Raw genomic sequence first — 15,782 nt, forward strand, 5'->3', positions numbered from 1 at the left:
AAAAAACAAGCTAGTTGAGGATAGATAGTACGCAGCACAGCCCCATTGTTTCACTAATTGATTGTTTCAGTGTTAACTATACATTTGTAATAAAAATTGCAAAACACAACCCGATAAGCTAATGAACTGATTGAAAACTAAGTGTACTGTAAACATAGTATAAAAAAAATGTATAATATTAGTCTTTTTTTAGCATACCCTTTTCCGCTAATGTTCTGCAAAGTTCTACGCTACCTTGTAGTGAATTTTCTATATATTGAAGTGCCGCCTTCGGTTTGTGGATCTTCAAATTACAAGTGTTAAAGTTACCGTTGCACACTTCCACCTAGTTAATGTACAACTTAATATTAGGTAAGTGTCTAATGAATGGTTTTGTATGTGTCCCTCTACCAGTATATAATAACAACAGCAGGTGGATTGTGAAGCACAGTGATGTCTTAAAACAAGCTTTAAGAATATGTCAGTACAATTAAATCAATAAAGGCTTCTGCTGTTTAATCAAGTCATTTGTACATCGCTTTGCATATGAAAACAATCATAATATTGCACTTATTTCATGAATATTTCATAAACACAACAGATACTATTCATATGACTGCTTCAATTTGTATAAATACAAAGTCTAATGATAGTAACAATTATTCCTGTGGTTTCTCTTCCAATATGATACAACAATATGAGGATTTTGAGTTACACTTACTAATCATTCTTAGTTTTTTTAATTTCTGGTTTCCTTTGGGTTCTATTGGTCCATGGGCTCTTTGGGTCCTAATATTCCCCGTTGCTGTCTCCGTGTCTCAATCGTCAGGACTTTATTTGCTCCCTCCTTCACTTTAATGGTCAGTGGGTAGACGGTTCCTTCATACCGCTAGACAGTTGGTCAAAACCGCCGCTCGTATTTCTCATTCGTTTGCGTGGGGATCCTTCACTATTGAGAATGCCGCCCACGTTCCCCTCTCGATGTATGGAATAGTCATGCCTTACGTGTCAAGATATAGGGTAGCTCAATGTGCACCTTCTTGTAGGGTCATTTCCGTTTATAATTTATGTCTCACCTACAACATGAGATGAGTGTTTTGCTTGACAATCTGTGAAATACCCAACGCGTTTCATCTGGTATCCACCCAGACTTCATCAGGGAATATGTATATTTGCCCGTTAAGTATTCATGATCTTATATAGAGGTTCCTAAAGTTCTAATTGGTGCCCTTAATTTGCTCAGTGCAGCTTATGTCCATTTTGGTTTGCTTTTTTATGTTAACCCCTAGTTTGCTGTTTTTTGAAACCAGAAATCAGAATATCATCAAGTTGACGTTTCCCAAACACAGCAGACAGGAGAGCCCATGGACTACTAGAATCCAGAGGGGACAAGAAATTTAAATCCAGAGATCTGCGCGCAGTAAATGTAATTCAAATACTGATAAACTATACTGGAACTGAGTACAAACCGAAACAGTTATAAGAATAGTATCTATTGTGTTTATGAAATATTCATGAAATAAGTGCAATACCCTTTTCCCAGTATAACATAAAACTGTAAATCATATCCTACGTACCTTTAGGAAGACAGTGGAATGCAACAGTGACTGGTATAGTCTTTGTTGGCTGACAACCTTTCACACACATTAATACTGGATCCAAAGAGTAACAGGATGACGGACGTTCGTCAATAATCTGATTTTCCAACATGATGTGTTGTCGACCCAATGCACAACCTACCAGAGAATAAGATATGAATATTTCTGACGGAGAAATATTAAATATTGGTTTAATATGATGGGTAAGCTCAAACGTACTCAAAGCTGACAGTCTATGTCATTATTTTTAAATGTTATAGCTACTTTTTTATTATTTGTCCACCTTTTTCCGTTTTATTAGCTTGCAGATATCACCTTGTGATTTGTTGCCTGTAAACTGGTTTAATTGATAGAGAATAAAATGCTATCAAATGAAACGTTAATGACAAGGACACAACCTCATTTCAGCCAAGTGGATGTTTATGACATATAAGATTTTTAAAAAATTCTAAAATTGTGTCTCCGTTTGGCACACTGAAGTGTACAAAACAAAAGTGTGAGTGTGAGTTTGAGTGTGTTCCTCTACCATGTTTCTGAAATCTTGCTTTTTAGTAGAGATGCTCAGGCTCGGTTCCTCGAGAACCGAACACAACCGAACTTAGGGGATCCGAGTACCAAGCCGGTACTTTCATGCTCCCTCTGAATCAAAAACAAGCCAAAACATCATCGTTACGTCGTCGGATCTCGGAACTCGCCAGTTTTGGATTCCTTTTTAAGATCCCAAGATAACGGTGGGTGGAAGGAAGGACCGGCCCAAGGACAATGGGAGGATGGGCCCAAGGACAATTCCATCTTGCACCATTTTTCTCTTCTGCCACTGCTATGTGCCAATGTGCCCTAGATGTGCTAGGAACTGCCGTGTGTTTGTGTCATTGCTCTGTCGCTTACCATCCAGCCAGGTCGCTGCAGTAGTTGTCTGAAAGTGTGTGAAAATAATATTGTGACCTGTGAGATGGTCAAAATTGACTGCAAATGACTAGAAATTAGTGTTATTGAGGTTAGTAATAATGTAGGAACAAAAAAAGAGCAAAAATATGTGATTTTAGCATATTTTAGGATACCTACTTACCTGTAAACAGACACAGCCCAGATCCAATGTGAGGAGAGGGCGACACTTCAAAATGACGTAAGTTCCAATCGCGACTTGGAGATTTATGTTTTTAAAGCGGCAACGCATGGACCCATTTGATGATGGTAATGTTAATTGTATCCCTAACCCGACCCTGCAGCCTAACCCTAACCCGCTGGCTAACCCTAGCCCGCAGCCTAACCCTAACCCGCTGGCTAACCCTAACCTGCAGCCTAACCCTAACGTAAAGGTAGTACTTACATGGGTCAGTGCATTGCTGCTTTAAAAACCGAAATGTCCAAGTCGCGGTGGCAAGTGACGTAATTTTGAAGTGTCAGGCTCTCGTCACATCGGATCTGGGCTGTGTCTGTTTACAGGTAAATAGGTATTTTTTATATGTTGCTGTGTTCAGTTTCGTAATAACTATGTAGCTGTAAACACTGTCGCTGTGTACAGCATCTTGAATACCATTTACCACCGGTATCCACTACTTATATGTTCTCCACACATCTGTGTGCTTTTTCTCCTGTGATCCAAAAACATAGCGGTAGCTTGATTGGCTTCTAGTAAATTGGCCCTTGTGTGTGTGCATTTATATGCCTACAGTAGCGTAATTAGATTGTAAGCTCCACTGGTGCTTGGAGCGACGTGAATGAATGTACGATCTTTGCACAGCGCTGTGTATTATGTTGGTGCTGCTTATAAATGAACAATAATAATGAATTTTACCCGCTTTACATGAATTTTCTGGCATTGTCCATGACTGTACCAGACCGTTGCAGCTCCGCGCTCTTTCATGGTTTGGTTTTTGGAAATCATTTTGCTTGCTTTGGTCAGCGTTTCCACAAAGGCCACATGACTTTCCACGCATCAATGGCGCTAGTTGAATCTGGAAAAATTAAAATTAATATTATAGATACTTAGCTTAGGCTCTGATTGAGCTTTCAGGAACCATTGCCTCAAATCCAAAGTACCCCATCCCCCTTGTCTAAAGAAAAACAGAACAGAGACTCCTATCTTAAAATCATTTCACAGACTATATATATTAATTGCTTATTAGTCTACAGGACAAGCTATGTGTTTAATACACAATTAATGCTAATATCTATATAAACTCCTATTGTGGATAACAGAAGTCACCTTAGATTTCCATAAACTGTACAAAAGTCTTGATATGGTCATAAAACTCCACAATAACTTCTAATATTCTTATAATTTACAGCAGGGGAATACATTATTTTATATAATATATACTAAGACTCTTCTAATGGGCCTGATAAAACTGTGTATACATCTGTAAAGTACCAAAAATGTCGTGAGTATATGAAATATTAAATTGTTGCATACCTCAGCGGATTGCCCATTGAATGACACGTGTTTCACGCCATTCTTAGGTGCTTGCACTGTCACTGCTGTTGAATTTCTGTGAATTTTGATACAATCTAAAATACAAAAATAAGTCACTTACTTTTTTTTTTATTTTGTGTAACAGACAGTTGTTTTTCAGCAGCTAAACGTGTTTCAATTCTCTAGCAAAAGAGCCCGGATGTTTTAAGAATTATTAATCAGAGCAGATTCAATGTTTGACTATGGGGCCTACTCATTAATAATCCCCTTATTAAGACAATAAGTAGGATTGCTTTATTGTTATTAATTGTGACCACATAATCTACCAGTCTTTCCAAAAAAATCCTCCGCGCCTCTGTAGTTGCTATATTTAGAAAGGTCAGTGCAATATAAAAAAGCCCAAAACATAAAATACCAAAGAGCAAAATATATTTTATGCTACATTGCTTTTTTACCCCATAAATATCCCCAGCAAATTTTGTGTCCTGGATAAAAAAGTATATTCATTAGAAGAACTAACCGTTTAGAGCACTTATTTACGAGTTATTTGAAGAAACTTCCAATACAATATTGATTGAATCATACTTCTTATTCTACAGAATTAATTTAGAATACAGGTTGCAATAATGTAACTGGTTCAGAATTGACAGTCTGTAGACCGTTCTTCATTGTTTGCTTGTCTCTATGTTCTGTGATTGTGAACTAAATGTGTCAAATATCATTTTTTAAAGGACCAGTAAATACAAATTTACAACAGTTTTAAAAATAACTATTTCCCCAACTTGAAGCAATGTCCCCCCTGCTAAAAATCTCTCGCCTATGCAAGACTCCAGCCAGAAGCCTTAAATTTTCCATTAACAGCGATCCCCTGTATAAACCAGATGGGTGGGAGGCAGAAGAGAATGAGGCTGTGGGACTCCTCTAATGGAGATATGCTGAGATATAATAGCAGCTGGCTGATAAGCAAAATGGGTTTGGCCACCAGAGGAGAAACTATAATTCTCAAGCAGGGATTCCGACTGAAGCCCTGCACAGCTGAGAGAGCCAGGAAGGTGTGTGCATGTGTATGTGCTACCACAAGGTGGTGCTGTAGGGGCTATAAAATGATTTTATGATTGTGTTTACCGGACCTTTAAAAACAGCCACATTCATCAGATTGTGGGATTATTTGTAAGTGTTGCAAAAGAGAAATAAGGCAATAAAATATTTCTACAACTGAGTTAATAGGCTACTAGTTCTTCGCTTTTTCTTGAACTTGCAATATAAGTTTGGGAAAGTTAACATTGTCAAATACAGTGAATCATTCATGAGCTAAACGGTCATGTCAACTCGATGGTCCTTCCATCCGTCACATTTTTATACAAAGACGTATTAGTGTTCAGTGATTCATTCCTCCCTCTTTTATCAGTAGACAGCTCAGCATTGTCCTGTGTCATCGTGACCTGAGTATTACTGTACCTTTTCCATTCGTATACGTATCGTTCTTTAATAGGAGCCACATTCCGTTCAGAAGAACGCGGAGCTCCTCCGAAGCATCAGAATAGATCTTAATATCTCTGAGAAATAGGAATCAGAGCATTAATAGGAAGAAGGAATGTAGCAAGTACCAGTTATTATATATACATATAATACATACAGCTTAGGTGATACAGCTATTGCGGCATTAATGGACGAATCTCCTACTCATTTAGTGAGCTGAACCTGAATTTGGAGCCTACCAATTCGCTAGGAACCAGTGACATCACTGCGGGGGAAATTTATCAGACCTTCTAAAAAGGAAAAGAGAGGTGTTGCCTATAGCAACCATTCAGATTCTAGCTATCATGTTCTAGAATGTACTAGGTATATGCTAGCTAGAATCTGATTGGTTGCTATAGGCAACACCTCTACTTTCCTTTTTTAAAAGGTTTGATAAATCTACCCTTTTGCGTCTCAATGATATAACTAGTTCCAGCAAATTTTTAGGCTGCATTCTCATGATAATTGTTAGACCATAAAACGTACGACCCCACTGTGTGCAAGCTGAGTGCACTTTAAGAACAAATGTGGGTTTTGAGCATTATGTATTTTCAATTGCATTCTAAGATGGATAAATAACAGTCTGTCTTTAGCTATGCTTCATTCAATATTTTATTTTCTCTGACCCCCATTCAAAAAAGTCTAAATATTCTATAGAATTTAATATAAATGAATAAAGAACAAAACTAACTGTCTCAGCTAATTATGCTTCAAATAGTTCCACTGGCATAATACTGAATTGAAAACTATATTGCTAAATCCATTAAAAATACCAATAACATCAAAACACCACAAGCCTTATAATGCATGTAAATACAGTAGTACTGTTGACTTAAGTGCCCACGTTGCTCTGGTAATTATAAGGCGGATCTGGTTGTGTGTTCAGAGGCTGAGGGAACAGATCTGTGTACCAAAAGGCTAAATGTTTTAGAATATCATTGTTACAGGACTTATTACAGGATTTTATGATAATTCTGCTGTAGTTAGAGCTCACCATTCAGGAGAGGTGCCATTAATAGACTTCTCTTCCCCATAGTCCTGTCTTCTTCAAGACCTCTGTTGGCAATTTTATTGAGGTGTAAATAATCCTCTCAGAATACAATAGTTTGGAAGCAAGAGATATATGTGATGTAATTAGGGGCAGTGTATGATGTCCCTTGGAGTGTGGCCATATCCAGAAAAGACTGAAAATATGTCAGAGCAGGAAAAGGCGTGGCAGACCCCAAAATAACCCGAAAATAAGGGATAACATAAAACTACTGTATATCTAATATATGCATTCTGCTTTGCTCGGCACAATAACACAAATAAATGTTTTGAGGTGATAGATTTTTTAATACATCACTGCCTGAGAACTGATTTAAAAGAACTATAAGCTTATTTATATAAAATAGATTCACTTTTATAAAGCAAAGAAGCAGGGGCGGATCTAGACTTTGCTATCTCTATTGGGGCACACTGATTGGTGGTGGACTAGTTTGTATGATGAATGTCAAGCGCCATCCACCAATCAGTAATGGCCACCCACTGTATGTCTCGGTTGCAGAGGATGCTACTCGATCGCTCCGATTATGTACTAAACTACATCTATGCCGTATCAGGCCCAAAAACATTAAAAATTACCCACCCCATACTAATGGGCGTGATTGGGGCTTGGACCCCCTCTGGATCCTCACCTGCAAAGAAGGAACATTAATACACTCTAATAGTACAATACAGTATAGTAGCAATTTTTTTTTAGTGGTCCTTTAATTGAACTTACAGTACATCTAACAGTCATTATATATCCTCAGAGCACAATACTTTCATAAGTATATAGGACTTTCTGCTTCACAATGGACTTGATTCATTAAGGAACATAAACGGCAGTTTTGTACAATCTACAAAATTACTCTGCGCTACACCCAGAACTGTCTCGTACGCCACAGAATGCAGCAACGTTCAATTCATCTTTGAGTGTAAAGGACACTTACTACAGCCTATGATTTCAGGGAGAGAACAGGGCGGGGTAGGGGCAGTTGCCCATAGTCAATGTACAGCAAGGGCGCGCCAATCTCGAGACCACGCAGCAGCGTCCGATTCAAGCTATGGGCATCTCAAAAGTACTTGTTTCTCAGCCGTATCTCGTGCCTCAGCAACGGGTCTAGTCTAACTGCCGAGTACTAGTGATGGCGGCTGTGTATACAGCTAAAACGTGTGTTTGCAATCGGGAGCAACTGTAAAAATGTATTTTATGCGCAGTAGACATTAATTACATGCGAATAAATTAATTTCATGGGAAAAAAAAAACAATTTTACATTTTCTGTGCGTTCTTTTGTGAATTTATATTCCACATCTATATTGGACGTATCCTGAAGTTTCCTATCTAGTAGAGTAGACCTACACCCGTATTCATCAACACACGTATCTTCACATCTGCTCCTCGTTGAATACGGGCATATGTATACCCGATTTACGTGTGTTTTAAAACATTGCGCTCAGTCTGCGTCCCTTAATGAATCAGGCCCAGTTTCTCTATTACAGTCTGATTCCTTAATAATGAAGGTGCAGTGTATAATACATCACGATCATTTCTAGTGACTGGATTGTCAGAATAGCCTTTTCTGGCATATTACTAGGGGAACTTACGAGGGTCCCAGCTTGACGTTCATCTCGAAGGTTGAAAATCCGTGATCCAATTTTCTCATGGCGATCAAGAACCTTAGTTGGTTGGTACAGTCTTGTGCGATCACCGTATAGCAATTGGCAGGGGAAAGAGAGCATCCCAGGTTCTTTTTATCAAACGTCGTAATGCCGTCTGCATTCACTTCACATGAAGCTGCAAGACAAATGAATGAAAGTGGAAAGTGGAGATGTGTATAATGTGCATCTTCCTTTTCCATGTCAAAGGAACAGCTCCTTGTTTCATTTTAGAAATAGACTTGGCATGCTGAGACTTGTAGTTCCACAAGTGATGGCTTATCTGTCACTTATACCATCTTCTCAGAACTGGGACCCAGGTGAGGTGATGCCGAGTCACCCTCCTGAGGTCCCTATTTTCAGAAGCAGGGACTCGTATGCTCATAAGAGACCCCAGCTCAGCTCTTCTGAGAACGGAGCAGGAGCCAGGGAGACTGGAGTGGTGTTGCTGGGTCCTCCGCTGAATTTTGCTATGCGGAACATCGATGCGATGTTCTGCGTGTGCTTATTTGTGACACCAATGTTAAAATATTTTAGTAAGAACAAACAATCAATATATATAAAAGGCTAACGCTGCTCCTCAACTTTGTAATTACACACACAAAACACACAAACAAATTTGGTAAAATGTTTGCAAATGACACTTTTGTGTACTTGACTATTCCTACTGACTAGATTTTCCTAATTTCTGGGGCTTATTTTGTTTGGTTTATTTAGGTTTTTTGTGTGGCAGTTACCATTTATAACAACCTTTGCTAATCCAAAATTGACTCAATTTTCTATCCATTCGTTTTACTTACACTTACGGGTAGATTTACTAAACTGCGGGTTTGAAAAAGTGGAGATGTTGCCTATAGCAACCAATCAGATTCTAGCTGTCATTTTGTAGAATGTACTAAATAAATGATAGCTGGAATCTGATTGGTCGCTATAGGCAACATCTTCACTTTTTCAAACCCGCAGTTTAGTAAATATACCCCTTAGTGTTAAATTAATAGGAATATACTAATTAATTTAAGGAACAAAGTGTAACTGCGATGCCACCTAAAAGGCAAATGTCTGCTGTGGGAGTAACTGCGCAGCAAGAAGCGGCAAAAAGACGAAGGGCGGAGCGGGATAAAGCCCGACGACAAACTATGACTGATGACCAAAGAGAATGCGCACATGATCTTCATCGCCATGCAAATGTGACGCCTCAGCAAATTACCCGTCAGAGAGAAAAAGATAAAAGAGTGAACAGCGATAATATCACGTCAGCACCTGCAAAGTCAGCGAACAAGATGCCACGCCCTGCTGATGATGTTGGTAACTTTGATGAAACAAATATTAATGCTCATAACTGTGGTCCCATGAACAGTATTTGTGAATTTTGCCCCACTAAGCATTTTGCCTTCTGACAAACTATTCAATCAATGCTTCCACAAGGGTAAAGTCAAATTGGGGGCAATAAGTTCTGCCCCTGTTATTGAGACCTTAATTAAAGGACAGCAAAAACATTCCAAAAATTTATTTGACAACATAAAATCGATTACTAGTTCTTTAACATTATCTACGGGTGCTAATATTGCGCTACCACCTGGCTACAGACCCTACTGTTTCCGAAATAACCGTTACCAAAAAAAGGGTCCAATATGATCTTACTCTTATTTTTTCATTATGAACAGCTTTTAACTAGTCACTACTAAATAACAGTATACTTGAAAATCAAATAGAATTACATCCAATTTGTACAATGAATGATTCATATTAGATACTTTGAAATTATTGTACAGGTTTGCACCATTTATCAATAAATTTTATGGACACATTTAGCCTGTGTTACGGCACATTAATGTCCTGACACACTGGTTGGAAATCACTGCCTAGGAGTTTTCACAAGCCTTGCATTAATAAATATCACTTTAGCAACTGAATTATCTTCACCTTGTGGAGTTTCTCTGACCATCATTGACACTTCTGGAAGATTTGTCAGTTCCATAAGATGAATCTTTCGGAGCCAGTGATAGCCGAGTGACAGATCCAATGGGATAGGAATGGCCTGTTTATAAACCGTCAGCTAAGGAAAGAGGGGGAAAACATTTATCAGAACACAGCAGTGGGAAATAATTCAGAACTACATGTCCCATGATGCAGCAGGACTGTCAAAAGTTGTGATCTCTGGTTTAAAGAAATGTTACAATGTACTGTAAAAAGACATGAACGTATGAAATGCAGTGCCCTCTAGTGGAGAAGGTAAGATGCTGAAGGCAAAGATAATTTCTGCTTAGAAGAGTATTAAATCTGTACTACCATCCGCAGAAAAAAGTTTTACTAAGCCCCTCCCTTACCATAGCCAGAGGAACCCTAAGGGCTACTACCTGCAGAACTTTTTCCTGGGGCTTATCTGCTCCTCTTACAGCACTGGCAGAAAACTGAGGGTTGAAGGGGAGTGTGAGTGCCCCTCCAAGCTACAATAAAGGCTCCCTTCCATCTCTGTCTCCAATTAAAAGTGGTGAACTAAATTAATTTTCCGGTTAAGTAGATTTCCGTGAGAAACTGCTGTATTAATTAGGCCCCTTGGCTCCGGCTAGGCCAGCCGGTGTAGTGGTTGGGTGGGGGGTCACATAAGTAAAATATTTTACATAGGTGATAATTCAGCTTTCCTGAATTATCACCTTTCTAATATATAAATGTCTAGTGGCGTGTGTTAGTCTGTCTGTCTGTGTGTGTGGAAAAAATAAAACCAAGCTGCAGCGCCACCTGCTGGGCGGAATTATACACTGACCTACTAAATTCTTAGTGTGTGTGGAAAAAAAAAATCAGAAAGGGCTGAAATTTGGTATACTAAGATGTTTTTAATTTGTTAATTTAATTTGTTAATTGTTAAAAGTGTTTATAAAGATTTTAAAAATATATATATATATTTCTTGAAGGAGAAGTGACAGTTGGGAGTGGTTGGTGGTTGCCGGGGGTGACAGTGGGGAGTGGTTGGTGGTTGAGGCCAGGGCTATGCCCCAAATGCATGACAAGAACCTTTTTAACACCTTAAGTAGCTTGATTTGACTAGAATGCATGAGTATCATGCACGGGTTACCTTGTGTAAATTACTGTACTAAGGTGACACCCCCTTCACCCACTCAAAAAGCCATATTGAACAAAAACAAGATTTTTAGGTTTATTTTTGTTTCTCCACTAGACGGCACAGATACGTTCTCGTTCTGTTTGCCGTATTTCCGTTTCAGCCATAAAGTAGCCTTTGGGAAAGTTATGTCAAAGACCATTTACCTCTGGTGTCTTCAGGATGGTATCAAGGGTTTCTGTGGAGGTGGCTGCCACTCGTAGTGTGACTTGCTGAGGTGCATTCTTGTGATGAATTTCTGAAAATCCCAGTGAGTATGCTACACCCGGAACAAACGGCATGACACTAGATCAATTTCAAAATATTTTAAGTCAGTTCCTAGCGGGATGCCCCCCCGTCCCCAATGTGCATGGTGCATAAAACATATAAATACCTCCCAATCACACTTTTCAACCAGGTCGGCAGTCTCTTCCACTGCCAGGACAGCTGCACGGCGGGCGATTCAGCGAGTTGCCCTGTAGATACTTGCGCTGCTACTCTGTAGTCCTGGCAATCTTCTCCCCACCTTAATATTGCCTGTAAGATTAATCAGAATAAAGAACATATGCAAATGTGCAGTGGAAATGCTTATGTTTCTGCACAAATGCGCTTTTTTATGACGTAAGTTTTGAACGCCCAGATGGCGGCATTTGCAGGAAGTGTAAGATTTTCCATCATCTGATGGCAGGATCAGGGTGTTCCTTGCTGATTTCAGGCTGACACCAACACACAAAAATTATATTTGCAGACAAAATTATTTAAATGAAATAGAAGGGGTGGGAAATCTCATTTTAGGAGGTGATCCCTACAATTGGCTGCACAGCATTCTCCTTCTTACAAAAATAATTTCACTTTACGGGTACTCATGATGTTCCGGCAATCAGGAGATAACATGATTTTAATGAGGCTCCAATTCAAGTTCCATTTTTATGGGATAGTACATTTTGAATTTTGATCAACAGAACTAAAACATTTAAAAACACAAAAGTGACCTATATAATAAAAACAGTGGTGCATATTCAGTTCAAGGCGATGTGTTGCATCATTCCGGATACCAATGTGAAAGTCAAATAATTGGATGAAGTAAACCAAATTAATTAATATTGTTTTACAATGCAATTGTGATTAGTACACCACGTGTTGTGACTCAATCACACAAATTAATAACACACACATTTACATTTGCACATACACATGTAAATAATATACATTTATTAAGGTTCCAACCCCCATTTATTTATTAGTAAAATGTATTAGAGATTATTTATACGTAAATCACAACATATTAAAGCTATCTAAGGTTCAGGATATAGGAAATGTATCATGTTTAGTGTCATTTTGATCTGCACAATACCATCTAGAATCCGCTACTATCCGCAAAGTGATTGCTTCCTGTGATCACTAGTTATGGAAAATAAAGGATTAATGCTCAAAATTACATTGTGTTTGGAATGCAAATAGGTTTGAAAAAAACTGTTTTAGGTCAGTTTTCCTTAGACACAACATGTGCTCATCTGTTGGAGTGAGCTGGCCACACCTTATCAGAGGAATCCTTTGAACTGACCTATGATTTGCATTATACTGGACTGACCTGAACCTTGAGCCAATGAAGACCTCTCTATGTGTTGTCTGTGTACATAGTGACATCATCAGTATTTTTTTGTAAACTGAAACTGCATATAAACAAGCTTCTCTGGGCCATCTATCTCTTTTCCTGACAACAGACAACATGACTGTATCTTACCCTGGGCCCAGGTGAAGTGCTAGTGAAAATGTAATGTATTCAGTGTCTTTATAATTTCCTGCTTTATTGTAATATCTTTTATGTGTTATGATGGCTGTCCTGCTATATTTTGCAATTAAGTATCTTTGTGCGTTGGAACCACAATAATCACATTGGACAATGTTTATTGGTAAGCGATAAAATGAACTTAATACCTCGGTGCCCCAACATCACAGATTTCTCTGTGCAACTCTATGGGGTGTGAGGAAAAATCTTTGATGTAGCTTAGCTGCAGAGTGTCTTCGCTACCATTCCGGAGGCACTCTGCCGCACATCTCTTAATTGAATTGCCCCAGTGTGTTGTACTATAAATAAGGAGTCAGTTGTAATGATCTTATCAAGCTGCTTCACAGTATAAAAAACAAACCCTTCTTTTTGTTATGTAATTTAACAAATCATCTAAAACTTTGACAAAATTGGGTTCATAGCTGCCAGGATAAGTAGCAATTTGCCATATCTAAGTTACAATTGCACTTAAATGTAGCAAGGATGCTTGTGCTGTGCAGCCAGGACAGCAGGTTACTAGGGAAACAAGGCGTGAAGCAGAGTTTATCTACTGCAGTGTCAGAGGGCTGGGAGGTGAGACAGGAGACGAGAAGAAAAAGCACAGTGAGAAGTGCTGGAGGAATGAAACGGGTGTGGCAGCAGCAGGGGAAGGATAGAGATCTGAGAGGAGAATATGCTGGAGAGACAGAGTGTACAAGGAGACACAGAGACACCAGAGCTACCACAAAAGCTGCTGCATGTAGTGCTGCACAAGAAAGTTTGCAGATGGACCCTTGCAGAGGATCAGCTATCATTCAGCCCGAAGGCGATTGCAAGGAAAAGTAAGTTTGAGAGGGAGTCTCCGCTATTAGTGAACTGCGCATGAACAGAGAGAGATAGCTAGCAAGATCAGGCTTTCAGGTAGTCCACAACCCAAGAGTTGCTGAGACCTTCATCTACACCCAGAGAGAGAGAGATAAGTGGTAACAAAGCAAACACAGTGACACCATTACTGCTGCATTAAGGAATATCTCTATGGGCCTGAGTCATTAAGGAGGACAAAGCATAAAAAAGGTGTAACTTTGTACCTGGGCAAAACCATGTTACATTGGAGGGGAGATACTTTTAAAATGTGGGGACAGATTTATATATTTGGGGCAGGGCATGTCCTAGATCAACTTTAAATTTCAGTGTAAAAATAAAGCTATCAAGTATTTGTGTGATAGATTAAAAAACAGCCAGTATTTAACTTATGTGAAAAATAATAAACTAATTTGCACCCCTTGCATTGTAACATGGTTTGTCCCAGAGAACATTTACTCCTTTTTTTTGCCTTACTTTCCTTAATGACTCAGACCCAATACCTCTTATTTTATAAGTTAAATCTTCTAATAATAATCTGCACATATATCACAGAGTGAGTTATCTGTCTTCTATATAAAGACATTGAAATACTCAGAGATCCATTACAAGTTACGCCTAAAGATTCCCAAGTTAAATTGCCGGGTTACCAATGTTTCTACAAGTGCACCGATGTTAAATAGTTAATATTATAAACTATTTAATATATTGTTAGGACCATGCTTATTACTTTAAGGTATTGTTGATTTATATTTTTTGTATTGTGTGGCGCCCATCTGGGATTTTGTCATTACTGTTCACTGTACTTTTGCCATTGATCATTATTTTCCCAATTTATACCCCTTACACAGTCCAGAATCTCCCCTTCATTAAATCTGCCTTACCCATTTACTTCCCCCAAAATATATCCCCATTGAGTTTTCATAACCATGATGTGTTGTCCATTATTACTCAGGGGGTTACTGTGGTCAGGTACAAGGGTCTTCCCGAGAAAACCCCTGGTGGATCCAGTTACAGTCTACATCCCACAGTACTGTATAAAAGACTCGGGTTGAGCCGCTGAAGCGAAGAGAAACAACATTTCTCCTCCCCTTTCAAGGAAAGTGGTACTACACAAAAGCCACTGAATAAAATGTGGGAAACCTAAGTCAAAATGTGCCCCTACTGCATCCAGTGTATCTTGTACTGTTCTAATATGATGACTGACGTTAATATATTTCACATTGCATCGTATGTGCCCTTGACAGAGCCAGTTATTTGGTTATCCACCGTCCTAGGCTCCAATCGTTCCCTGCTGATTCACAAGGAAAGTTTGTTGTGTATAGAAGAAAACTTATTTCTCCTCTTTCTCCACTGCCTATCTTTAGTTCTAACAAGGTCCTGAAACAGTTCCTAACATGGTAGATAGTATTTGTAGATGTTACTGGCTGCTTTTTTTTTTATATAAAACAAATTACAATTACTTAATTTAGTGGTCCTTGAAATCAGAAAAATAAACAGGATTTTCAACCTCAAGATAATTAGATTATGTATTGTCTTTTACATACCATTATGTAACCTTTATTAAATAACTATTGTTTCTATATACAAGGCTCTCCTTATTTATACCACACTCACCGCCATGTATATTTCAGGCACAGGAGGATACCCTCCAACTGTCCTGATTTCGACGGTAAATCATGAATCTAGAAAGTTAGAAAGTTAAGGGGCTTATGTCAGGGGGGGGGGGTTCGTCATAAAGTGTTTTAAGCGAACTACATTTATTGCATCAGCAAGCGTCATTATTTTTATTGACACACGGAATACGACATATCAAAAAGTATCCAAAGCAGAAAGATGTTGTAGCCCAGGGAGGGTAAAGTAAT

At 38.7% G+C, this 15,782-nt stretch overlaps 1 protein-coding gene and 1 long non-coding RNA gene across 2 annotated transcripts in view; both read right to left on the minus strand.

Moving 5' to 3' along the window:
• LOC142100007 (uncharacterized) overlaps positions 1-15,782 on the minus strand; it is a 656,382-nt gene that overhangs the window by 62,489 nt on the left and 578,111 nt on the right. The window lies entirely within an intron of this gene.
• LOC142098771 (vitellogenin-1-like) overlaps positions 1-15,782 on the minus strand; it is a 97,018-nt gene that overhangs the window by 2,589 nt on the left and 78,647 nt on the right. Inside the window, exons 27-34 of the mRNA XM_075181539.1 lie at positions 11,683-11,825; positions 11,456-11,594; positions 10,115-10,247; positions 8,141-8,330; positions 5,452-5,549; positions 3,994-4,088; positions 3,376-3,535; positions 1,557-1,715 (exon numbers count right to left, since the gene is read on the minus strand). Coding sequence (XP_075037640.1) covers positions 1,557-1,715; positions 3,376-3,535; positions 3,994-4,088; positions 5,452-5,549; positions 8,141-8,330; positions 10,115-10,247; positions 11,456-11,594; positions 11,683-11,825 — 1,117 coding nt within the window. The remainder of the gene's footprint in view (positions 1-1,556; positions 1,716-3,375; positions 3,536-3,993; positions 4,089-5,451; positions 5,550-8,140; positions 8,331-10,114; positions 10,248-11,455; positions 11,595-11,682; positions 11,826-15,782) is intronic.

Source organism: Mixophyes fleayi, chromosome 8, assembly GCF_038048845.1.
Source record: "Mixophyes fleayi isolate aMixFle1 chromosome 8, aMixFle1.hap1, whole genome shotgun sequence".
Classification (NCBI taxonomy): Eukaryota; Metazoa; Chordata; class Amphibia; order Anura; family Limnodynastidae; genus Mixophyes; species Mixophyes fleayi.